Consider the following 26,999-nt stretch of genomic DNA (forward strand, 5'->3'; position numbering starts at 1 on the left):
TGTAGGCTTAGTCAAAGGCTTCAGGAGTAGTGCATTTGATGGAATTATTTTGATGATATTTATTAAGCAGAAGAAGTGGAAATTGCCGGAACGACAAGGCAATAAGTGATAACGGTATGATAAGCGCTTTCTGGTGCTTCAACTTATAAAAGTGAATGTTTAAGGACAGCTTTCCAAGGGTCTGGAGGGCTGTGGTCCAGGAACAACAATGGGTGCTTGCAGCTGCCTCATGCTGAAAGAATGTTCCTTTCCCTTCAGGCATTCCTCTGTTTCTTCAAGTGTGTTGGAGCAGTAGAAAGAGTTCACTACCCAGGGTTTCAAAGATAAACTGAAGCAGGATCTCTAATAAATTGATTGAAAAATTTTCTTTTCAAGTGGTTTATGCTTCAGTTTTTCTAAGAAGGAGCAAACTGGTGCCTGGATTCTCAGATGAAAAAAGAACAGTAGAGGAAGAGTTCTGTATCAGTTTTGCTGTTGGTTTTGTGAGGTACATGAGCAGAGCCTGTAGTTATTAACGTTGAAGAGCAGCATCCTGTTCTTTGTGTAAGGGAGTGTAATAAAGTGTAAAATGTCTGAATCCATCTGTCCTTAGGGGGAGAAAAAGGTGCTATCTTTGGGTTTCAACTGTTACGAACAGCTGCATTGAATTACATTGCTTTTTGTAGTCCTTTTTCTGTGTTTAGCCATAGATACTTTTTGTTTTTAGGAATCGATCATGCTGCACAAGGCCAAAACTTCCAATCATTTTCTGATCCCTGCCTTCTCCTTTCTTGGCTTAGAGTTTTGTGCATGAATACACGAGCACTTGCTGGTCTGTTATTTAGATATACAACTGTGTGCTGATGCAGCAGATTCTCGATGCCTTTGTCCAGTTTGACAGTCAATCATTAGCACCTTGCCCTTGTTTCATTGCCATAGAAAAATGTTCTTGCTTTTGGGTCTCACCAAGTTTTCTTCGGTGTGAAAACAAATTTTATACTTAAGAAGATTGTGTTAGATGTGGTCTGATTTACTTTTTAGTAATGCCTTTAGACTTTCTTTTTCAGAGTAAACGGGACCACCTCCTTATGAATGTCAAATGGTACTATCGCCAGTCCGAAGTCCCAGATTCAGTCTATCAGCATTTGGTTCAGGACAGACACAATGAGAATGGTAAGTTAGGCTCTGGAGAGTAAAGCCTTCTTTACTTGTACTCTGAATTTCGAGTTTTAATGGTGCAGAAAGCAAGAACGCTTTTGCCTAGGGATATGAAGCAAGGATTGTTGATGAAGACAATACATTAGAAGATCAGTCGTAGTGTTTCATATCTGCCTTGTTTGTTCTAACTAGTGTATGTCCTGTGACCGTAGCCATCATCAAATACACTTCAGGTATGGTTTAAATACTCTGCTATACTGTACTAATGCCTTAAGAAGTGAAAAATAAGGTTGGATCCTTTGTAGTCTGCCTGGACAGCGTACCAATAGCTAACTGGCTGAAGACCAGGTTGTCTGAAGAAATGGTGAATCTCTTCTATTTTTTTGTAATTCTGCCATACTGTCATGAGAATTACATTTCTACATTCGTTATATTCATGTGTGGATACTCACTGTGATTATTATTGCAGTAAGTGTTCATAGAATCAGAGGATAGTTTGGGTTGGAAGGGACCTTAAAGACCATCTAGTTCCAACCCCCCTAATGTGACTGAAGAACTCGTAGCAGAGTTTCCCCATTTCTCTTTGCAAAAACAAGTGTGATCTTGGGTTTAATAAAAGCAGAAGAAACTTTAGCACATATTCCAGTGCTGTTTATTCCTTGCCTCTAGGGAAGACAGAACATTTGCTTATATTCTTACCAGGTACTTTCCTTGAGGCAGCTGTTAAAATAGAAACTCCATGCTGAATTGTGATGATAAAAATTGATGCCTGAAACGCGGCACGTTCTCTTTTTTGCAGGCATTAAGGACATTTTGTGTGTGCTTTTAGCAAAATCTGCACAAACCTAACATTTCTCTTATTTATTTGAAATTTCCAACAATGGCATTATAGACTGTCAAAAAGTGAGCATTTTAACATCACTGAGCAGGTTAACATCACTGCTTTTTTTATGTCATGCTTGTGCATGTGGAGAACTATTCTTGTGTGTTTTTCAGAGGTATAAAGAAGTCATGGAAAAACTTGTCTTCCAGTTGTCTGTTAACTCTGAGTATTTTTGTATTTGGACATGAATATTAATATTTATCTCCAAGCCAGAGCACTTAGTACTGTCGAGATTTTGTTGAAGATGTGAGTTTAAATACACAAAACAACCAAAACCTTAACATAGAACCTAAAAGCCAGTAATAGATTAGTTTGCCTCGTACCTTTCACTTGAGAGTGGCTACTTCAATGGATAAAATGTGTCATCCAACCCCTAAAATTTGTTTTCCTTCAGCAGTTCTTTAGAGATGGCAAGAGAGAGTTCATGTGTAAAAAAAGTTTCACGTTATTTCCATACCTTACAGGCCATATAAACCATTTGAACATTTGTCATCTGTCGCACTGAGGAGTGTGTATCTGACAAAGATCTTTAAACTTTGGCCTCTAAAAAGTACCTGCAAATGGTGATGGTAGATGCTTTCTGACTTCAGCTAATGTGTTGGTGGTTTTTGTTTGTATTTTTGCTTTCTGGCAGACTCTGGACGAGAGCTCGTTATTACAGACCCGGTTATCAAGAACCGAGAGCTCTTCATTTCAGATTATGTTGACACATACCACGCTGCTGCACTTAGGTAAGTTATAGGGGATGTGGTGCTGTGGATGAGAAAAATCTTTTTGAGAGAGCTGCTTTTTCTGGATTTCTGTGGGTTTGTTAGTGCACTGCTCAGCTTTCTCCTCATCTCCTGCAGTAATTAACTGCTGTTATCTGTTCCCATTCAAAAAGAAGCTATAATTCTACGGTCTCCTTATAATCTCAGTTAATCAGTGTTGCTCAGAAAATACTGTTTCCCATTATTGCTAATTGAAGTTATTGCTAGTTCCAACTTCTGCTTGGGCAGAAATACTCCCCTTCTCTCCTCGCGTTTGATTTCACTGTTAACAATAGCCTCTCCCAGTAAAGTAACTGTTGGCGTGTTGCTCTGATTAAATTGCGTTAAAGGCGTTTGCTCTGAGGCACTTGTCATTGTTGCAGCTCTGCTAAGAGCTCCATTGAAAACTGAGCCCTGAGCCATGCAGACAGGAGGTAATGGACCCCGGTGCTGTGCTCTGTGTCATCTGGCCTTCCCTGCAGGCTGCGGCTCTCTTTACCCACTCGAGTTTTGACTCAAGTGTGTAATCTTTGCTGAGGCAGAGAGGATAGAATCATAGAATCATAGAATGGTTTGGGTTGGAAGGGACCTTAAAGTTCATCCAGTTCCACCCCCCTGTGATGGGCAGGGACACCTCCCACTGGATCAGGCTGCCAAAGCCCCATCCAGCCTGGCCTTGAACACCTCCAGGGACGGGGCAACCACAACTTCCCTGGGCAACCTGGGCCAGTGCCTCACTGCTGTCATTGTGAAGAAATTCTTCCTTACGTCTAGTTTAAATCTGCCCCTCTCCAGTTCATACCCATTGCCCCTTGCCCTATCACTACAAGCCTTTGTAAACAGTCCCTCCCCAGCTTTCTTGTAGCCCCCTTCAGGTATTGGGAGGTAGCTCTGAGGTCTCCTCAGACCCTTCTCTTCTCTTTGGAGCCTTCTCTACTCCATTACTTCAAAGTGTGTTCAAATAGAAATGACGAGACATCATTTTTCAGCACATATGGTTGGACTCGATGATCCATTGGGTCCTTTCCAATCTAATGATTCCATGATTCTGTGATTTTCAGCATGCCAGACACGCACAGATATTGTCAGAACCGATCTCCCTGATGATAATGCTCCAATGATGCCTCACTAGAACCATCTGGGGACATGTTTTGTTCAGTCAGTTTGCTGAAGCTGCTTACTTTAGAACAAATTACCTGCAACTGCTGTTCTGAGGGTGGAAGAGGTTGTTGATTCACATAGACTTATTAATAAACTCGGATATTGTAACCTTATGGAATTCCACCATGCCTTCTCTGAGTTACAGAAGTTCTTCTCATTTTAAATGGACATTCTTAGAAACGAACTAGCAGGATGTTAGCTGTCTGAATGGAACCAATCTTGGAAATCTGTCTGCTTAAGTAAAGAGCAACTGAACTATGTATATGGAATTTTCCCTGGGAATGTTTTAACTTCTCTTCTACAACCTTTCTGTTTTCTTCTTTAAAGAAAAGCTAAAAATGGAACAAAAGATAAAAGCGGATTTCTTTTTCAAAGCAAACTTGAAAAATAACTTCTTTCCCCTTCTTAAGAGGATGGAGGCTGCTTAAACACCCAACTGACCATTGACACCTTTCATATAACTCCCTTGTGTCTTTGTTGGCCTGGGGTTTCAGTGCTATTTTGTTGTGTTCTGAATTGTCCATGCTTTTGATAATCTTTACAGGCTTGTAGATGGTATCTCAAGATGCTGATAGTTGGGAGGAATGCACTTTTTGCGGGATAAAGGTTATATTTTTGCTGATTATTCTCTAGCAAATTGTGATTAATACACACCAGTAATTTTCAGTGTACCATTGGAACATAAGGGTAATTGCACATGGTGTTCTTGCAGTCTGAGAACACAGATGAGGCAGAATGTATTGTGATGCATGAAAGGAGGGTTAACATGAAATTCTAATTTATTGTAATAGGAGACTATTTCTCTGCAAGCAAATAGCTCTGGTCACACAATGAATTGATGATGAACTGGGAAATAAAACCAGTGATTATAACTATCAATCTTTTGCTCCAACCAGTGGAAACATTTAACTAGAGGATACTTGTAGATCCCTGTGGAAGTGTATAATAAAAGTTATGTCCTTTTTACCTATGCGGTAATATGTAGTGCTACTTGTCTGGAATGCACTGAACAAGATGTACTGCTCTCATGAATATAGATAATAAAGGTTATCTGAAAAATGCTTATTAACTGTCAGGAATTATTGAAAGGAAACAAAATTCTTTTTTCCCAGTAATTTTAAAATGTGAATTTAATGTGAAATATCCAAACAAACACCCCTTCTCGTTTTATTTCTAAATTACTCAAGTAGGAACCTCTAACAGCTTCAGCCACCAGGGATGAAATAAATATTAGTGACCGAGTTTGCCCTTCAGTATTTCTCTGTGTGATGTCTCAATTCCAAACCTTGTTAATGTTACATTGCAACCTGGCATGACTTGTGCACAATCCAGGGTGGCTTTGTCCTTGGCCAGGATGGCAGTTGACTGAGAATTAGGCAATCCTAGGGACAGTTTTGCAGCCTCAGCTCACAGGATAGCCAGATTGATTTTTGTCTTGGAACTTTAGTCATCCTTCATCCTCCTGGGCTGCTTTCCTCACCAGCAGGAGCTGGTGTTTGTGTATTGGAGAGCCCGCGTTACAAGGCAAAGCACTTAGTGTCTGTGGTTGGTAAGTCTCTCTGAAGTGCTTTAGCGGGGAAAAATTAGGAAGGGAGCTTTGCATTTCACCTTTCTAGTGCTGTTTTCCAAGCATGCACAACCATTTAAGCTCTGCTGAGAAGAGTAGGCAAAAAGATCCACTGTTGTTACAGGCAAGATAATTATTCATCTTGGCGTACTGGTGGCAATAGCACTTTTCATTCTGTTTTAACCAAGACTGGCAAACCTTTTTTTTTATAGTGTTAAACAAGCCCCATAGCAGCTTGGTTTATAATAGCAAATGGCGTTCAGTAGGATTGCTAAAACCAGCATAGCTTTCCTTTTTAGTTAGAAACATTGTAAAACTGATGTTGTGGTTAGCTTTCTAAGTAAAAAGCTGACATTCCAAATAAAATGAATAGTAGAATTCTGGAAGCGTCTTTAAAAATGTAAGTGTAATAGGTCTGTAAAAACTTTGAAAACGCGACATTTGGAGGTTTGTATTTCTAGGGTTGATGTTGTTCATTTGTCTGATTAAATTTGGGCACCTCAGGAATGTGTACTGGCCAAATGGGAATTAATGAATCTCGGTAGAACACCATCTGAGGCACAGTAACTGAATTTTCTTCCCTTTCTGCAGTGGGAAGAATCTGCATGGTTATTTGTTACAACAGCTTATGTTTATGAAGTTCTAGACATGTATGAGAACACAAGGATGTCTGTGGCTTATACACAGATTGCAGTGGCACTTAATTAAAATAGCTCTTATTGAAGATAGAATTCTAATACTATTTTCCTTCTTTCTTGCAGAGGAAAGTGTAACATCTCCCATTTCTCTGACATCTTTGCTGCTAGAGAGTTTAAAGCCCGAGTGGACTCATTTTTCTACATACTGGGCTATAATCCAGAGACAAGGTAAGTGAAGCATCTTTTAAAGGCAAGCGTTTTGCCTCTGATCTGAGCCTGTAGGAGCAGGAAAACTACTCAAGAGAGGGAAAGTTAAAATTGAGTGTGATGCTAATTGGAAGGTGGGATGGAAGAGAAAGCAAGGACAAGCCAGCTCTTCCTGCTGAGTCTGTGCATAGGAGAAGACTGAGCAGTAGATAACAAGATTGTGAATCGTGATGCCTGGTTGCCTCTCTGGGTAAATAACATACTGCTACAGACTGGGTTTTTAGAATTGTTAAATTCTTTTGAAGGTTGCAACTATTGGCTAGAATTTTTAGCAATGTTGAAATTCACACACTTTGAAGTAATGAAATTGGAAGTTTTGAGTGTGGGAATTTGTGATTCATGTGCGAATACTCATATGGGTCCCATAGCGATAATTCCTATTTTATGCTTTGCTGGCCTGGAGCAAATTAGAGGTACAGAAAGAGCTTATTTGGGAATTAATGTGTGTTTGAGGAAGGTATGTTCAGTGTGCTTTTTCATTTCACGGTCCTTTCAGCCTGCCTGGGAATTGTCCAACCAGTCTTCATCATCTGTGTTGGGAAAGCAAAGCTTTTGTACCTTCGTTGTGTTTCTTATTTTTGCACGTATGTAGTTTTGTGAACACAATAATGCCTTACAAACACTAGCCTTAAAAGAGTTTCCTGTCTAGGAGTGTATTTGGAGTGTACTTGGAGTGCACTTGAGTATAAAATTAATGATGTATAACAGGGCTCAGCAAGGTCTGTGCTGGCTGGAGGTTGAGTTGTTTCTTTCGATGCAGGAAACATAATTAGACTGTGGGCCTTGAATTCTGGAGATATCATGGAGAACAACATTATTTTAAGTGGGGATTAGATATGCATATAAAAAAAATAAATATTGGAATTGTTACATTGTCCATTTACTGTTTTTAAGGCAGATCTGAATCTTTATGATCCAGGGCACAGCCAGCCACTGACTGCTTGCAGTTAGGAAGAATCTCCCTGTGGGGGCATATTATTCTGTAATTGCCTGTTTATGAGGCTTCCTGTACCTTGCTTCGAAGTGTTCTGAGCTGTCCGTGTGTCCGAGGCAGTTTGCTGGGCTGAGTAAACTCCCAGCATCGATTCAGGTTATGTTTATTGCAGGCGATGTCAGGGTAAGTCCCTAGAGGCCATCTGGCTGGTGTGGTGCTGAGCTCTGGCAAAAGGGCTTGAAATCCTATAATATTTTAAAACCCCAATGTTTTAAAATGTTTCGTAACGTCATTTCTGTGGGGTTTTGAGCGATCTGCCAAGGCGAGGCGTTTGTGAAGTTTGTCATGCTGAATATCAAAGGTTTCTCATCATGCTTGACCTGTGTATTTAACTTTGTCACTCTTCAGTGCATTTTAGTTTTGAGGATGTGAATGCCAAGTGAATTATTTGTATTAATGTTCAAGTTCTGTGTTTAATGGATGATTTCTCTTATGAAATGCTATTTATGTCAGTTGTCAGTGCAGTTTTAAACACACTTTCTGCATAACAGTAGGCGTTAGGTTCTTCCAGCTATTAGGAAATGTCTGAGCCTGCAAAGATCAATGAAATGACAAAGTGTGGCTCTTAGTGATCAGCTAATTACTGGGACTAGCCAGCTCTCCAGTCCTAGAGTTTTCTTTATTTGTTTGCAGCCACATTTGTTTGTTTCTCTGTGTTTGTGTGGGGTTTTTGTGGTTTTTTTTTGGTTTTTTTTTGGTTTTTTTTTCCCCATCATTCTAGCTCTGTTTTGTCTTGGAATGGGGCAAGTTTAGGAAGAGGAGTGGGGTCAGAGTTGTTGATTGTTTTTGACCTGTGTGTTTGCTGCTGCTGCCTCTTTGAATACCTAATTTTAGATTTACTTAGGTCTTGGAAGTAAAAGTGTTTTAACACACATTCCAGGATGACCTGTTGGTGGTTTGTCCAGAGAACCAAAACTTCATCTTGAACTTCAGCTTTTCGAGTGTCATGGTTTGATTTGCATGGAAAGGGTGGAAAATGTTCATGATGGCTTGAAGTAATAGGATGGTGTGGGTAACGTTTGGAGTTCTGCAGTGGGACCCCTCAGCTGCCTTGTACAAGTGTGTGAGGAGCCATTCTTAAACCAAATGAGTTGGAGTGGTGGATTTGATTTATGACAATGCGTTCCTGTTTGAGTCATTTTATTTTGCGTTCAGCCTAAGACGATCATGTACCTTTCCAGGACTCTCAAACACAGTGGAATGTGTTGGAAATCTAATAATTTTTGATGTTTTCATGTTAAAGGCTTGGGGATGCTGTTGGACATTCTGCCTGAGCTCAGACAGCTGTTTCTCACCACTCACATCTTACCGTCATTCACTACAACTCCAGTTCTTGCCCTGCCTGTAGTACAGTGCCAGATGTACCTGGTTCTGGCAAGAACTTCTCGCAGTCCTTCGTTTTATACCCTGACATGTGTATGGACTTAGAGAAACAGCTTTGGGCTCTCACTCAAGACGTGGGCGTGCCTGCACTGTTGGTGTTTGCCTGGTTTTGTAGTATACTGGTATGTACTGGGCAATTGGTTCTTTGATCTCAGGACTAAATAAATACGGGATATAATATTGTCTGACACTGACATAGATTTAAATTCCATTGGATTTGTTAGTGTTCTTGTTGGGTGATGTTGTGAGCTGAATGAGTGTTGGTGTCTCTGAGTGTTCCCAAGAGTGATATTGAAGGGGACTTACTGTTGAATTTTCTTGTCCTTTGTGGCTTCCTATTTTCTGTTGAAAGTCTGGATCAAGAGCCTCTTTTATTCCTCTTTTCTCTTTTCAGTGGAAAGGACAGTGGAAGGAGTACAAGTTTCAGTTCTAGCAGCAGATAAGAATAGTGGAGGTTCTTACAAATTCAGGAAGCGGGTACAGAGCTATGTGTGTGTACATAGCATTTTCAAAGCTTCCTCTTAATATTGCCCTTGAGAAATTGCTATCCACAACCAAAATGTGAGCACAGGCTGAAATGTGCAGAGCTCTGCTTTGCTCTTTTGATCTTTTGTCTGGTTCTTTCTCAGCAGTGAGGACACCTTCTAGTGGGAGCTGTCTCTGCCTATGGCAGGGGATGGAACTGGATGATCTTAAAGGTCTCCTCTGACCCAAACCACTCTAGGAATCTATGTTTTTGTATGGGATTGTAGTGCTTAGGGCAGTTTTGTATGGTTTTGTATGGGATTGTAATGCTTAGGGCAGTGATAAAAGGTGAAATTATCGTACTTGTTTTGAAATGTATCCATCCTTATGTCTCAAATCAGAGCCTTAAAATGAGATCTTTCTATGCTGACAGTTTGTAGAACGCTGACAATTTGTAGCGTAGGTTAAAGACCGTTCCTACAGTGTATTGAGAGTCCATTTTTTTAAAAAGAAAGGTAGGTTTAGCACTATTAAATACCAGAATCCTCCTGATGCGGGGATTGGGGGCTGTTTGTGTGGTATACCCATGTGATATGAAACAGATGGCTTCTGGATGTCTTACAAAACAAATTTGCTGTAATTTAGTATTACCCATGTCCATTATTTGCAGGAAAGAACTATGGAAGATGCTGAGCACCCTCACTTGTGTCACTAGGTGCTGTCATGGACTGAATTGCCTTGTACTTGATTTCTTTTCAACAAAACGGACACACACAGCCCACAAACTATATTTAGATAAAAGGACATGTAACTTCCTTGGGTTCTGGCTGATCTCACACCTATTATCATTTGAAAAATGTTATTTCTATGGGTACATATAGCATAAAAACTGAAAACTACTTCTCAAGTTCATGTTGTGAACTTGAAGGGGGGGAAAAAACCAACCCAAAGCAATAGCAACAAAAAAAAATGAGAAATACATTTCAGCTGTAGTTGGAATGAAGATCAGATAATGTTTGGCCTTGGCAGTGTTGGTAATTACATTGGTCGGCTGGTAACGACTGTGTAGTATCTTTGGAGTAGTTACCACCTTCTAGTCTGCAGTCAGGGAAAATTTCATCACAGTTACTTCAAACAGCGAGTCAAGTAGGGCTCCTCTTGGATTCCTGTTGTGTTCACCCATGTTTGTAAATGGCTGAGGCATTGCTGCTGAGAAGTCATTCTGTAAATGTTCTCATGTATGGCATTATCGATAGGTAGAATACAAGTAGTTTGTGAATCACCTTGCTGCTTTGTCTCCTAACAGCTGACTTGTATTTTAAAATCATCGTAGAATCATAGAGAAGTTCGGGTTGGAAGAAGGGACCTTAAAGCCCATACAGTTCCAACCCCCCTGCCATGGACAGGGACACCTCCCGCTGGATCAGGCTGTTCAAGGCCCCATCCAACCTGGCCTTGAACACCTCCAGGGATGGGGCAGTCACAACTTCCCTGGACAACCTGGGCCAGGGCCTCACCACTCTCATACTGAATAAATTCCTCCTTATGTCCAGTCTAAATCTGCCCCTTTCCAGTTTATACCCATTTCCCCTTGTCCTATCCCCACAAGTGTTTGTAAACAGCCCCTCTCCAGCTTTCTTGTAGCCCCTTCAGGTACTGGAAGGTCGCTATAAGGTCGCCTCAGAGCCTTCTCTTCTCCAGCCTGAACAAGCCCCACTCTTTTAGCCTGTCCTTGTATGGGAGGTGCTCCAGCCCTCGGATCATCTTTGTAGCCTCCTCTGGACCCATTCCAACAGCTCCATCTCCTTCTTATGTTGAGGATTCCAGACCTGGACACAGTCCTCCAGATGAGGTCTCACCAGAGAGGAATGGAGGGGCAGAATCCCCTCCCTCCCTGCTGGCCACGCTGCTTTGGATGCAACCCAGGACATGGTTGGTTTCTGGTCTGTGAGCACACATTGCTGGCTCATGTCGAGCTTCTCATCAACCAGCACCCCAAGTCCTTCTCCGCAGTGCTGTTCTCAATCACATCACCCCCATCCTGTATTGAAACCAGAAATTGCCCTGACCCAGGTTTAGACCTTGTGCTTGGCCTTGCTAAACCTCATGAGCTTCACACAGCCCCGCTTCTCCAGTCTGTCCAGGTCCCTCTGGATGACATCCTGTCCTTCCGGTCTGGCAACTATACCACTCAGCTTGGTGTCACCCGCGAACTTGCTGAGAGTGCACTCGATCTCGTTGTCTGTATCATTGATGAAGATATTAAACAGTCCTGGTCCCACTATGGACCCTTGAGGGACATGTGAAGCTCCTGCCATTTGCATCTGTGGAAACCTCTAATTTTGTTAAAAGCTAATCACAAACTAGGAAAAAAGAAAAAAGCTTTTAGAAGTCTATTTTTTTTTAAACCGGTGTGTATGTCTCTAGGAGAAGAAATGAGAAATCGGCCCCTCTAGTGCTGAGCGACTCTGTTCCCACGTGTTGGCCATCCCGGATCCCCCAGTCGAGGCCCCTTTTCCGCACGCTGGCTTGGCGTGCGAGCAGCAGAGACTGTGCCGCGCGTTGTATTTACGGAAACTGCAGGGTTGAGATTGATTGCGTGGTGAGACAGCGTGTGGATGAGGGAGGGTCACAGCACATGCTCAGTCCTGTCAGTCTGAGGGCGAAGTTTCTGCGTTCTGCGTGCAGGCTTAGGTCATAGCACAAGCTCAGTGAAAGCTCTCCGAGGTCTCTCAGACTGCATGTGCCTCCATTTTGAGTTGGTAGAGTGGAAAAGGCAGAGTTTTAGCTGTTAAGTAGAGGGTTCAGGAATACATCTAAACCCACAAGAGCCCGTCATAGTCATGGATGATCCATTCAGCCCCTGCAGGTAGGCTGCATCACTCTGGCCTCCCCTAAACCATGATGATTTTTGCTGTTATTTGTGACTTCTGAAATGTTTATGAAATCATTTCATTACTGTTGCATGTTCCACAGAACCTCCTAATCCCAGCAGCGTTGCTGTGCAGCTGCTTGGATGCTGCATGAGGGCACTGAGCAGGGACTCTGCTGCCTACGGGGTGCATGGAGCAAAACGCTGAAGCTGTGTGGGCTTATATTTTATTCCCCTCGTGGTACAGCTGTACTGTCAGTTGTGCTGTCTGCATGCCAGCCCGCTGGTGGGTCTGTAGGGAGCTGCTGAGGCGTGCTGCAAGGTGCAGGGCTGCCGGAGTAGCGATTAGGAAGTGTTCGGGCCTGCTAAAGATGTTTTAGGGAGGGCCGGGCAACAGCAGCCAGTGGCTGCTCTGAGGGTGGGTGTTTGCGTTAGAACTGAGGGGCAGTGGTCCTGCTGATGCTTCCTCAAGTATTTAGGGGGCAAAAAAGTAGGCAGCATAGTTAAAAAAAAACAATGAAGAAATGTTTTCCTGTGCGGGTGGGGACGCCCTGGTCCAGGTTGCCCAGAGAAGTGGTGGCTGCCCCATCCCTGGAGGGGTTCAAGGCCAGGTTGGATGGGGCTTGGAGGCCCTGATCCAGTGGGAGATGTCCCTGCCCATGGCAGGGGGTTAGAACTGGCTGGGCTTTGAGGTCCTTTCCAACCCAAACCATTCCATGATAGTTCTGCTTGCTTGTCAGTCCCACGCAAATACCACTTCTGCATCTAAAATATAGCAGTATTATGGTATGCATTGAGAAGCTTCTCACATGGCAGCTGGGTAAGCAATACACACGTCAGTTTTATCAGCCTACTGTATTTTTAGACGGATGTGAATAAAATAGAGGAGTTGGCTCTACAGTTTTGTGTAAAGATGGTATGTTTACAACTGGCTTTGAGGTCCTTGTGGAAGAGCTGTCACTGTCACTGCTAGATACAGATGGGTTTGAGAGGACCTGAGTGTGTGGAATTGGCAGCAAACTTGATTCTGCAGGATGTTCTCATTCACAGTAGTGTCTGAACCTGCGCAAAGCTGGATGCTGCTGTGCTGTGGCCCCTTTGCCTGGCCTCATGGCTCGCAGAACTGATCTCGGCACCATGGGGTCTGTTGCTGAGGGGAACTGCTTCCATCAGGGTAACTTGTTTGTGAGTTACTGGAGTGTGTTGAGTTTGAAGGTGATGAGATCTCTTCTGCTGGTCATGCTGATGTCTCTGGAACTTCTTAGCAGAAGGCTGACTTTTAGCTTCGCACACATAGTCCCATGCGGTGGGTGTTACTGGGTTGCCTTCTTTCTTCCTTGAACTTCAGTCTGGCTGAATCACCTCAGAGCTGAATGGGCTGACTTAAAAACATTCTTATTCCAAATTCCAGTATTGGAAAACATATATTAGAGAGAATAAAATGTACAAGCAAAATATTAACCACACATAGGTAATTCCTATGTGGAGAGAATGCTTGTTTCCTTGCAATAACTTGTGTCTCAGAATGGCTGTAATATAGTCACTTCCATCCTGCCTTTTGAGTAGAGTGTATATAAATAATATATCTATGTATATACATAAACCTGATGAAAAACAACATTATCTTTAAGCTTTCCTGTCTGATTCAAACTTCTGCAAGTGCTTCCTTCACCAAACAGAGCATGGGTGCAGAACACAGAGTCCTCAGCTTCCCTAAAGTTTTGACTGCAATCAGTCAGCAGGTTCGAGCTTGCACTGAAGATGAAAGTGTTGGCACATGTTTATTCATTCCTGCTTTAGATGGAGCAATCACTAAAAGCATTGCCATATAAGTTCCTTTGCCCTGAAACACAGGCTTGATTTTTTTCACTCGGAACACAAAATTGCCTGTGCCTTTTTTAATATAACACACTGTTACAACAGGTTTTAAACAAACTTTCTAGAGGCTGTCCGTTAGCAAAAGTATTTTCTGAGCTTTAAGATACTTAGAGAAGGGATTTTGAAGTCCTACTTATAAAAGTTTTAAGGCACAAGCGCCTGGTGGACATATGAAATGGGGGAACTTGAAGTGAAACTTTCATGTAGAAAATAATTGTTGGAAAAGCTTACCATAGAATAGTTCGGGTTGGAAAGGACCTTAAAGACCATCTAGTTCCAACCCCCCCTGCCATGGACAGGGACACCTTCCACTAGATCAGGCTGCCCAAGCCCCACCCAACCTGGCCTTGAATACCTCCAGGGATGAGGCAGCCACAACTTTTCTGGGCAACCTGTTCCACTGCCTCACCACTCTTCACAGTGAAGAAATTCCTCCTTATGTCTAGTCTAAATCTGCCCCTCTCCAGTTTATACCCATTGCCCCTCGTCCTATCACCACAAGCCTTTGTAAACAGTTCCTCCCCAGCTTTCTTGTAGCCCCTTCAGGTACTGGAAGGTTGCTATAAGGTCCCCTTCAGAGCCTTCTCTTCTCCAGCCTGAAGAACCCCAACTCTCTCAGCCTGTCCTTGTATGGGAGGTGCTCCAGCCCTCTGATCATCTTTGTAGCCTCCTCTGGACCTCCATGCGTAGATCCTCATGTAATGAAAATGAAGCAGGGTGGCCAGCTCAGTGTCTTTATGAATGACAGAGCTGCTGTTTAGAGGAGGAGAGAGGACCCGATTCTGTTGTTCCTAGTCACCTGGCTCACTGGTGCTTGGTGGTTGTGGGCATTTGGTTCAAGGTTGAGCGGCTGGAATCTGGTTGTCCTTTTTGCGTGTTGAACTGTGTAATGCAAGAACGTAAAATGCATAAGAAAGATCTTCCTGGTCAAACTGAGGTCCCGTTGGGTCAGGATCCTGTCTCCCAACAGTGACCATAAGCAAATGCTTGGAGAAAACGAGAATAGAGCTGTATTGTGTAGCCAGGCTATTCTGCATCACTGTGGTGAAATCTTATGACTTCTCTCGTGCTGCAAAAGAGCCAATATGTGTAAAGCTCTTCTTTTATAGCCAAGTCTTTGCAGACAGAGCCTGCGTAGTATTGGATGAGTGAGGAGCGTGGATTTTACTGTATGGATGCACAGAATAAGAATGTCCTACCAAATGGATCTCTTCAATGCGATGCCAGTCCCTTTCAGGCCTTGATAAACTGTTTTTTGACCAGCTGCAGTTGGAGTGGAGGAATTCAGTTCTCTGCTGTTTTGTCCGTCTAGAAATGGAACAAAATGATCCTTGCCAGATGTTTTTAGAAGTGCTGCCGAGGAGCATTTTTTTCATCTTGAGTGTTGGACTATTTGCATAAAAGGATTTTTTTGAGAATCCTTTTCTTGAGTCTTTCCTAACTACTTCAGGTGTATATTCATTTGACAGAGATCACAGATACCTAGGAGTTGCCCTGTTGTACCATACTGTCAGTTTGTGAATATGATTACCTTGCCAATAATAGTGACTGTTTGGCTACATAAGGGTTAAACTGGATAACTGCAATTGAGTATCTTTTCTGACTATAATATGTATATAGTTGATTTTGGTTTTATTAAGTCATTGATTTCCTTTCTAGGCTTCATAAATAAACCCAAATCTCGTAAGAATAATTTTGTTGCTCTAGCTTGCTGTTGCTTACTAAAAGCAAAAATCCACCTCCCCAAACCTCTGCATATCCTAGCTTTAAGTTGCGTCTTTCTTCTTTTAATCTTTTGTTATATCAAAATGACATCTTCCAACTGATTGCACCCATGTCCTTGGTGAACAATCTGTCCTCACCCTGATGGCTGATGGCATAGTAATCGCTATTCTGATACCCCTCTGGTCTTACCTCGGGAGCCCCGTCCCCTCCTCAGGCTGTGTTCCAGGGTGGGAAAGCTGCTTGGACTGATTGTGCTGCTGGTTTAATTGCCAAAACCTTCTTTTGCATGGTGTAGTTTGCGTTAGTGAGGGGTGTGTGTTGCAGTGGATTCCCACAGGTTGGATCTGAAAACCCTTTTTGGAGAGCTCTGAAGAGAATCAGAGGCTGTTTGATGGGTCATCTGAGCTGAGTGATCTGGCTGGTTGAAAAGCCTGTTGAAGCATCTCAGACCGCAATGCACAGAATCAGGAATGTTCATGCCAAGAGTGGTTGGTTAAACCAGTAGCACAGAATGCTGCCCTGTATACAACATTTGGGTTGTGTTGTATTGTTTTTTACACTTAACGGCAGCATGAAGTTATTTGGGTGTTTTCTGAGCTGCTGCTGGCTAGCAGCGAGTGTTTCAGAATGCCGGGGGAAGTGCAGTACGTGTTGGCCAGTGTTGAGTGCATGGTGACTGTGGCAGGATAAATTAAACCATATCTGTGTGGGGTTAAATGAGCTGTTGAAGACCACAGCTGGGTCAGTGTGATCCTGCAGCTGTGCCATCTCTCTCACCAATGTCTTGGGATTGTAAGTCAGTATAAAATATGTGCAATTACTGTGTAGCGTGCTTCTTGCTGAACTTTAGTAGTGAAAAGGAAAACATGAAAGAAGCAGTATTGCAGTTTCCAAGATGCCACCTTGTACATGTGATCCCAGACCTTGAAGGTCTGCCTTCCATACATACATAGTGTGTGTGGCTTCCTAGTGACGATGTGCTGGGTGAAGAACTGACTGGGATTCATGCCATGAAATCATAGAATGGTTTCGTTTGGAAAAGACCTCAAAGCCCATCCAGTTCCACCCCCTGCCATGGGCAGGGACACCTCCCACTTGAACACCTCCAGGGATGGGGCAGCCACCGCTTCTCTGAGCAACCTATTCCTGTTATGTCAAGGATAGGACAGTGCAGGGAAGTGCCATTGCCTCCAAACTCTGGAGAATTTTCCGGCTTTGAATCCTGTCTGGCTCTGATGGTGCTGCCATAGCGGTCGGTGTTGCGAATCCTGAACCCGACATGTCCCTAAGGCTGCTCTGGTGCACGTCACTGTAGTGCAGACTCTTGTGGCAGTTTGGTTGTTGACACTTTTTGGTCTATGATGGTTTGCAACACTGCATTATTTTCATGGACAAAGGCTACCGGTTGTTGGTGTAAATGATGTGAATCTGGCATAGATGATAACCAGAGTTAAACTTGTTTCTGTGCTGGAAGTCATGCAGGAGCTGTTGCTGCTGGCTTGCCTTCCTCTCTTTCCTTCTTTCTAGAGCTGATCAATGAAAGCCTTGCAGCCTGTTCTGACTCCTGTACCCCTCTCATCCTCCTCTCTCAACTATTTTCTTGTGGTGCTGCTTTGGCCTCGACCCTCCAGCCTCTCCTGTTGCTTTAGAACTGCGAGGACAAAGTGTCACTGAACTCAGCATTCTCTCTCTTCTCTGGAACTGTTTGGAACAAGCCTCTCTCGGGTTAGAGTGGGCTTGTTTTGCCCTGCTCTGTACAGAAGCTCCTTGCCTTTTTGATATGCAGTTGCTGGCTTCCATCTCCTTTCTGACCAGCCCCTGTTTACTTTGCAGAATACAACGTTGTCATGGCAACAGGTTACTTTTCAAAGGGAACATCTTGTCATTATATTTAATCCACTGCAGCTGAAGAGGACTGAAATATTAAGTTGTTGTTGCTATGGATACTGCTTTGTTACAGCAGTTTCTTTTGTGTCAGATTTCATATACAGCATTGGGTCCCCTTTCTTCTTTCTCAGAGAACAAACACAGGGAGCCGGTCCATTATTGTAATTGCTCTCTGCCAATATAATTTAGCTTAAAAATCTACAGGGCATTTTAGTTTCCATAGCAAGAATTTTCTTTCCATTTGCAAACCCATTCCTGGGGACACGGAATCAGTAAAAATTTTTTAACACACTGAGTGCTCTTGCAGAGCCATCAGCTTCGTGCACTTCTGAAACCAGGTGGGATGTGGTAAGGTGTGATAGAGTCTGAATTCAGTGCAGTCCTGACCTTTAGGAGCAGGGAAGGGAGCACCTTTGGCGTATGAATATAATCAGGGATGCTACGTGAGAGATGAAAAGGCACACAAATTTCTCTCCATGCTTAATTTTCGCATGAGGCATCATGATTAGGTAGGTAGCTTCTTGGAGTTTCCCCAGGTAACTTCACACGATGAGTGAGGAGCATGAGTCCTGTCCAAAACGTTGCTTTTTGCTTGACAATTACACGGTACTCCAGCATCCTATAATCAGTCCCCATTCCTAAATGCTTTATTTATCGTATTTGGTGTGATACAACTGGAGAACTTGGGAGCTGGGGGATATTTTGATTGCTGTTTGTGCTATCTAAACAGAAAACAGCTTAATCTTCCTTTTAAGTACAAACCCAGCTTGTGCGGGCTTGGGCTGGCCTGAAGTGTTGTGGCTGGCAGAAAACGCATGGACGTGTTTTGTGTTTGACTTGCACGGACTAGTAGAGATGCATGTGGCTTTAAAGTAAATTTGGGAATAAAGGAAGAGCATCAGCATTTTCTGTTGTCAGCTTCCCCTTTGTTCCTTACAGGGAAAAATTCTAACACTTGGTAGCTGAAAAAAAAATGTATCCAAGTATTTAATTTATAATTTTGTTGTAAATATAAAATTGATTTTCTAGTTCAGGCATTTCTTAGCATGACCTGAAAACAAGAGAACAGTGTTAGATCATGTCTTGCCAAAATATGCATTGGAGAAAAACATTTTGACATGTTCTCATTCTTATCAGGAGTCTTTTGGCACACATTTCAGTGTGGATCTGCTTACCAGGCAGGTAGCGTAGCATAGGCATCGCTGCATGAGACGGAGCGTTACAAAACCTGTGTGTATTCCTGTCTGACAGGTTCTCCTATTGTGTTTTCTTGGATGAGGTTCATGGAGATCTGCTGCTGTAGTTTGCCCACTTGTGCCACAGTGAATAACATTTCAAAATGGTCATGAGGTGAAGCAGAACTTAATAAATGTGACATATATGTGTGATTGACTTTGTGGGTGACAGTGTGTGCTTGCAGCCCAGAAACCCATCCGTATCCTGGGCTGCATCAGAAAAAGTGTCACCAGTAGGGCAAGGGAGGCAATTCTGCCCCTCTACTCTGCTTTCATGAGACCCCACCTGGAGCCTTCAGCATTGGGTTACATGGAGATTTGGATTAGTTCTTAGGAAGAAATTCTTCAGTATGAGGTGGGGGAGGCCCTGGCCCAGGTTGCCCAGAGAAGTTATGAGAGTGATATCCCACTGGACCAGGCTGCCCAAGTCCCATCCGACCTGGCCTTGAACACCTCCAGTGATGGGGCACCCATGACTTCCCTGGGCAACCTGTTCCAGTGGCTCACCACTCTCACAGTGAAGAAGTTCCTCCTTGTGTCTAGTCTAAATCTGCCCCTCTCCAGTTTATACCTTTTGCCCCTCGTCCTATCACTACAGGCCTTTGTGAACAGTCCCTCCCCAGCTTTCTTGTAGCCCCTTTTGGTACTGGAAGGTCGCTGTAAGGTTTCCCTGGAGCCTTCTCTTCTCCAGCCTGAACAGACCCAACTCTCTCAGCCTGTCCTCGTATGGAAGGGGCTCCAGCCCTCTGATCATCTTTGTAGCCTCCTCTGGACCCATTCCAGCAGCTCCATCTCCTTCTTATGCTGAGGACTCCAGAACACCAATGTTCAGATGCAGGTGCCTTTATAGACTTTAGCGATCTGGGTCTCAACAAAAGTTTTGACTTCTTAAAACTCTTGTTTTAAGAGCTGGATAGTTTTGCATGTGAAATCCTAAGTATAGTTTTCCATGAACTCTTTCTGCAAAAGGAGGAATTAGTTTTGCCAGTTCTGGTCATTCAAGGCTCTGTTCATCAAAGATTAGTATCCCAAATATTTTTATTTAAGATACTTTGTCTTTCAAAATGAACATGACCACAAAACTGTTCATGAGGTATGTGTTACTTTCCGTATATTAACCTGGAGCGCAGTGCCTAGCACACGTCCGTGTCATTGTAGGTTTGGTGTTGAAATAAGCACTCGAAGGCACAAGGGACTGGTAGCAGTCAGGTGCCATTGGAAGGCAATTCTCCCTGTAGCCAGGTTGTGAGTTGCCTGGCTAAATCACAGAATGTTCAGAGCTTGGAACACTGGAGAGGCTTCTAAAGGGTCTTGATTAGAAGATGCTTGTGCTCTTTTCAAAACGCAAACTTCACAAAGTAGAAACATGGGTGTTCCGTTACCAGCTGCCCAGTGCCTTCGTGCTGCTGCATTGACAGATCGCACTGATCCTTTTCCTGACTTCATCTTCTTGACTGGAAGTTCCAGACCTTGGTTGTTTTTTGCCATTTGCAGTGTGACCTGTAATACACTGAGAGTGTGTGTATATGTATATCCTTCTTTGTTTTCTTAGTAATGTATTCTTTTTGCTTCTCTTCCATTTCCATTGGAAATGCAATGACCAAAAAATACAGAATATGATCCTAAACTTCATTAATTAGAATTCTTTCTCATTACTAATTTTTTTTTCTTTTTATATTAGGAGGCTAAATAGCACGCAAGGTGAAATCAGAGTTGGACCCAGCCATCAGGTAAGGGATTTTGTTTGTATTTTCATATCCAGAGGATGTGCTACTTGATCTGTTCAGAGAGCACTTGTCTTAAATTGTGTGCGTTCAAATATAATGAGTGGCTTCTAGATTCATTGTAAGTTAATGAGATTTTTCTCTGTCACATGTTGGTATGTTTATGAGATTTTTAGTACCCAAAGTGCTGTTGGGTTTGTTCTAGAAGACGTTGAAGGAATCTGAGTGACTACTGGGAATGAAAGAAAAGTCCCAGCTATTATTGGGCACATTCTGGAGTTAAAGAGAAAGGCGTTCTTAGCTGGCTTCCACCAAGCGCTGTTTTTAATAAACTATAAAAATGTAATTTAGTGGTGTTTTCCAGTTATATTCAAAGTGGATCTTTTAAATTTGCTTAGTACAATTGTCAAGTCAGTAGTAAGAGTCCTTTTTTGTGAATCTAGGTATTTAAACAAAGTGGAGTTCTATTAGATGTGATTAAACAATAAGACTGCTATTTTCCAAGAACAACATAAGAAAATTAGACAGATGGGAGAACTTTAAACCTGGGAAAACGCCTTTCGTGTCTTGGAAATATATTTATTTATGTATGCATTCCTCTTTTAATGCAAGATACAGTACTTGTGAGTGTGTCTGTTAATGTCGCTGTCACTAGTGCACAATCCACTGTACACTGGCTCTCCCTTTTATATTTGGCGCTGTCTGGTGTCATGTCTGTGGCTTTGCCTTTCCTTATTGACTTGTGTTTATGCTTGGAGTCTGCACATTCTCTCTTACTTTACTGTGTTAAATGAGTTTGGGCAACTGTGTCACTTGAGCACAAGAGTCAGGGGACGCACTATGTATTTAACAGTCATCTTAAAAATGATATTAGCATTTCTAGTTGGAGTTTTGGCAGCTGTTAGGGCCAGACTTCTTTCCAAATAACCCTCATCCTATGTTGCCATATGCCAACATCACCAACACCCTCCCCCTGCCGTTAGGAGCGGGTTAGGCGGTCCTCACCCTTTGTACCTGCATAATTTTCATACAAAACAGTTTAAATTCTTTTTAGCCAGGATTTCTGGATGATTATTGAAGTATCCCTTTCGTCCATAGTCTACAGAAGTCATTTTATAATTACAGTGTCTTATTTGTGTTTCCCAGGGAGATTTTTCTGCAGGCTTTCTTTTAGCTTTCTGATGTGGTAGAGAGGATAAGTTTCGGTTTTAAAGGTAGGGAGACGTCTGCTGTATTGTTTATTTGACTGTTAGAAACTATGAGAGCTGTAAGTTCTTAAAACCAGTGCCTTAAATCATTTGGATTGTTGAAATAGAAATGGAGAAAATACGCTGAATGTATTCAAACACCAGGAAGCAGAATGAGGTTGAGACTCTGGATGTTCATTTGTTCCTGGATTGTTAGTTCTGAGTTGAGGGAAATCCTTTGTAAGTATTGAAAGTAATCTGTTCTTAAAGGGCATTAACTTACAAATTTACTCTGGTTTACAAGGCTGAATCTGTCACTAGGAGCCCAGCGCTCTCCTTTTCCTGTGGAATTGACTTTGTACTGTCTGAGTGGTGGATTTTTGCATCCAAATAATGAATGCTCGCTCACACGCTCTTTAAAATCTTGTTTAATAACTAGGGAAAGGAGACTTTTAAGGAACCTGTGTAATATTCTTAAGGCTTTATAGGAAAGAAGTTCTCGGCAGATAAACTTGCAGTATATTTTTCACCAGTCATAATAAATGCCCTGGAAATGATACCTTCACAACAACTTTCATCTCAAAATGTCATGTAATATTTTGGCAGGCATTAGTCACCTGCGCCGTAAGGTATGATTACCAAGTGCATTTATAGATGGGAAAAAAAGTGTGAAGGAAGTCCACTGATTTAGAACATTCTTAATTTTTGCTTGCTTAACATTTTAAACATCCATTGTTCTTTCCCTCATTTGCTGAGTTTGACAAATGTCATCACTGAGAGGATGTATTCTGCTCCTGTTTATTAGTAGAAGGTACAATCTTAAGATGTATAAATGGTTGATTGTAGGCCATAGTAGGAAGTCAGACTGAAGAGGACAGTTGCCACTTTCCATTCTGTAGTCTGAATCATCTTATGGAAAGCGTAAAAACAGTCTCCTCTACACCCTGGGCTTTCTTAACTTGGGGAAGGGATAAATTTTCCTCCACCCACCTCTGTGAAAAAGATGCGTAGCAGAATCCAAAACCAGCCCTGAGGTCCCAGTACTGGTTTCCGATAAAATATCTGTTGCCTTCATTTTCCTTAAATTGTGTGTGTTAGAGGTGCTAGACGACTGTTGAGGGGATTTTGATCCTTAGTGTGCAGATACCTCTAACTATTGCTTGTCTCATAACAGCAAGAGAGGCACAAGTGAGGAGAAGTGTTTGTAGAATTGCAAAATTCATGTTCGTGGGAGGAGAGCAGGTCTCTAATAAATGTTGTCCTGTGAAAACTTTTGGTGACAAATTAATGACCAGAGGTGTTAGACGGGAACTTGCTCTCAGGAGTAACTTTATTAAGGAAGTGTGTTCCTGGGGTACGTGAGGATAAATGGTAATCTGTGAAGACACCCTGGTTGCTGGAATTCATAGAGCTCATGGAAATTTCATCCTGATATAATGCCTGTTTAAACTTTTTCAGAAGAGAAGTTCAATAACACATCCATTTTCCCAGAGAAGGAGTAAAATAAAAGTACAGATTAAAGAGCAGAACATGAAAGACATCTGAACCTGTGACTTGTAATTACCAGTTACGTATACATGTTGCCTCTCAAATGTGTTTAGCATTGTAAGTATAGGAGGTAATTACAGGGCTTAAAAGCTGTTCAGAAGAGACTCTCGGCTATCTCATCCCATAGCAGTAGATGACTAAAGATGCTAATTGGGTCTCTGGATGCAGTGTAATACTTACTTAATGGCAGCCTTCATTTCCCTGAGCTGCCTTGCTTTCAGGAAATTTCTTTGTTTCTCTTTAGAGTTTTACTTATTTACTGAGGATTTAATTATAAACTTAGTGTTGAATGTTTTCACTGATTTAAAGTGGTTACACATATGGTAGCCACGTTCTTGCTGTCTTTCATATTAGTATTTTATATGAGTATATTTTAGGCCACAAGCAGGAGTTGTTACAGTATCTTTTAGACAAATGAAGAGCTGTCTCTGAGGGTAAATTGTCCAATAGTGTTTGACTTCTACCCAGTGGAGGACTACATATCCAGGACAAAATGGTTTACTTCCAAGCTGCAAACATGCTCACACTTGGTTTGTCTACTGAAGGTGGGCCGAGAGGTGATGTCAGCTCTGCAGAATTTTCAGGAGATGTACTGCCCTTGTAAAGGAAGAAATGCTGGATAAAAGAAATGGATTGGGGCTTGGTGACCCAGTTTCCTCATAAACTTGTGAAACTTTGATCAGATGGCTTCACCCTCTGTTGTCTGAACATCTCATATCTGTGTGATTGTGATATTCCAGAGAACTCGCAAACTTTATTATCAATAGCACTTGTGTATCCTCCTAACCTTATTAATAACTGTAATGTCTGAGTGACCTCTTCATTTTTTCAGGCTAAGCTTCCTGATCTACAGCCGTTTCCTTCCCCAGACGGTGACACAGTGACACAGCATGAAGAACTTGTGTGGATGCCAGGAGTCAACGACTGTGACTTACTTATGTACCTTAGGGCAGCAAGGTAATTTCAGCCAAGATACTACCAACACCTTCGGAATGCTGTAGTGGAAGCATGGTCTGCCATGTCTGTGCAGTTGGCTACGGTCACTCTTTAATGTCCTGTTTGGGTGTAGTGTGGATGTCAGGTGCATAAGGTGAAATATTTAGTTTGAGACAAGAATGCTCTGGTTTGATGTTGGGCCAGCATAGAATCTTTCCATTAGCTGTTGCTTTTGGATTTACAGTGCAAAGCCAGCAGTATGTGATAGTGTTGGATGTGTACTGTGTACCAAGGGATGTGACTGCTCTGAGTGGAATAGCTGGGATAGCTCAGAGTTCCTTCAGAGACCATGTGTTTTTTTGCATGAGCTCTAGTTTGCCTTTCAGTCTCTCGTATGCCTGGTAGATTGATTTGTTGCATTGATGGGCCTGATAATAAATCAGAGTATGAGTAAATTACCTAAAGTTTGCAAGAATTCAGAGATGTGGGGAGTCTTCAATTTAACTCCATTTTCTAACGTAATGAAGCGAAGATGAAAACATCAAGTTTGCTGTCTCTGGTGAGACTGTCCTTGTGTGTGGAGGTTTTATCTTCCATAATCCTGATCACAGGCTGTGGTACTACTGCAGTGCAGGCTTTTAATTGGTGAAACCCACTTCAGTTGGATTTTAATTTTGAATTAATTACTTGATATGCTGAGGTGCCTCGGTTTACATAACAACTAACAGTGTGTGTGGTGCCTTGTTCTCCTGGTTTCGCAAGGCCCTGAAGTTTGATTTAAGTTATAAATATACTATTTCTGTTTGCATGATGTGTGCATCAAACAGTAGTTGAAGAATTTAAACTTTTTTCCCCTCAAATTATAAAGGAGCATGGCAGCTTTTGCAGGCATGTGTGATGGAGGATCCACAGAAGACGGTTGTGTTGCAGCCTCCCGTGACGACACTACACTTAATGCACTCAATACGGTAAGTATATAAAAATACTGTATGGAGGAACAGTCTTTCCATTTTGTTTCTGGACTCCTTAAATCGTATAGTGTGTAAAATACTTAGCAGCTAAAATAGCATTGAGGATCACAGTATGAGTAGTAGCCTGGGATATCGTAACTTCTTTTCAAATACCAACTAGTTGTTAAAAGTGTAGCCTACAGAACTACAGTGGTGAACTATTGGTTGGTGCTTTTTGGTGCTGGTGACAGCCAGGGAATGTTCCATGTGGGGAGTTACTCGGGTCATGTATGCCAGCTGAAGTTGTTACTCATTCAGCTGAGAGCGGACCCAGCCATGGGTCCTTTCATTCAGTCCAGCTAGCTTCGACCTGTGGGTAAGCAATAGTTATTTCCTAGAAGGAGAATTCATAATGCTATCAGATATGTGTCATGTATGTGGTGATGCCTGGAATTCATACCCCTCATGATCCAGTTTTCTCTATAATTTATATATGGATGCCTGTATGTCCAGTTATCTCTTGCATAAACATAACGTGTAAATAAAGCGTTACTGAGTAGTGATATGGACGTGAGTGTACATTGAGATGCTCACAGAGCTTTAGTGCAGCCACAACTATTTAACTGTTTGGGGGGAGGCACTAACATCAGTAAATCATGACTCTGTGAAATGTTTTTTTTAAGATCAAGCTGAAGAAACTTGTCTGTCATTCCCTCTTTGTTGGTAACATAGCGGAATCGATAGTTGCTTGTTTTCCAGAGCCCCATCTGCAGCTTTTGGAGAATTGGTGTGGCAGTGACTATACGCTGACCTTTGTCATTTTTGTTTTCTTCCTGAAATAATAAAAGTAAATTATGTCTAACTGGTCACATGTTACTCTGAAGAAACAGATAGACAAATCTGCTGGCTCGACCAACACACAATTTTCTTTCTCTTTTTATATCACCTTTTATCCATGAAACATATCTTGGCGATATGAACAGTTGCATTCTATCCTGTCACATTGATGATTATTGGTTATTGGATGATTATAGGCACTTGTGGAAGCTGTAAAAGGGATAGAATGTACCCTTTTCTGAATGAGGTTATAAATCAGTGAAATGCTTTAGGGACAATCTCAACAGAAGTGTGCAGCCCCCATGGACAGCTGGTAGGGCTGGAAGCTGGGAGTGACTTGGTTTGAGCATGCCCAAGGAGGATGCTCTGTGTAGCTTCAGATTTAAGTTTTAAAGCTATCCTTTCCTAAAAGTAGTTTGAAGCACATTCTGCCTCGGCATCCAGGGCTGTAGCTATCTACAGTGACTCGTATATTACTTTGTTCGCTGTGCTTGAGCCTCCAGTAATTTGTTTTCATTCAGTAAGAGTAAAATAAGTAGTGATACCAACAGAAAAACACTTTACTATGTTGTACTCCTGCAGACTAATGTTAAATACCACCTAATGACCACAAGATTATGTCTGCCTCTGCTTGCTGTGCTTTTAATTATTTACAGATGCATAGTTTTAAACCATTTATTTATAAAATTCTGTAAAGCTTGTGGCTGGTTATGATGCACATCAGCAACTGAGCGATAATCACTGCACTGGAGTGCAGATTATTGGTTTGTTTAGAGGAAGGATCCTGAGCATGCTGTTATTTGGTTGTTTTATTAAAGTTAGTGGGACTGACTTTCTCAAATTAATCACATTAGGTATGCTTAACTGATTCTTTACTTCCAGTGAAGCATCTCATTATGTGAAGCTCAGGCTGTGTAACTTGTAGAACTGGTTGGTCACTGTTGATGTCCCTGATAAGGTGTGTATGACTTGAGAT

General features: G+C 42.1%; 1 protein-coding gene across 7 annotated transcripts in view; it reads left to right on the forward strand.

Annotated features, from left to right (window-relative positions):
• RERE (arginine-glutamic acid dipeptide repeats) overlaps positions 1 to 26,999 on the forward strand; it is a 232,565-nt gene that overhangs the window by 121,357 nt on the left and 84,209 nt on the right. For 6 of the 7 annotated variants that reach the window (XM_054085460.1, XM_054085461.1, XM_054085457.1 and 3 more), the window contains 6 exons: positions 1,047 to 1,152; positions 2,655 to 2,751; positions 6,259 to 6,363; positions 20,523 to 20,571; positions 24,133 to 24,257; positions 25,105 to 25,204. In XM_054085460.1, the coding sequence (XP_053941435.1) occupies positions 1,047 to 1,152; positions 2,655 to 2,751; positions 6,259 to 6,363; positions 20,523 to 20,571; positions 24,133 to 24,257; positions 25,105 to 25,204 (582 nt within the window). Of the gene's footprint in view, positions 1 to 1,046; positions 1,153 to 2,654; positions 2,752 to 6,258; positions 6,364 to 11,921; positions 12,114 to 20,522; positions 20,572 to 24,132; positions 24,258 to 25,104; positions 25,205 to 26,999 lie in introns of those variants that run through there. The other variant, XM_054085464.1, reaches the window with a different exon arrangement.

This window comes from Cuculus canorus, chromosome 21 (assembly GCF_017976375.1).
Source record: "Cuculus canorus isolate bCucCan1 chromosome 21, bCucCan1.pri, whole genome shotgun sequence".
Lineage (NCBI taxonomy): Eukaryota > Metazoa > Chordata > Aves > Cuculiformes > Cuculidae > Cuculus > Cuculus canorus.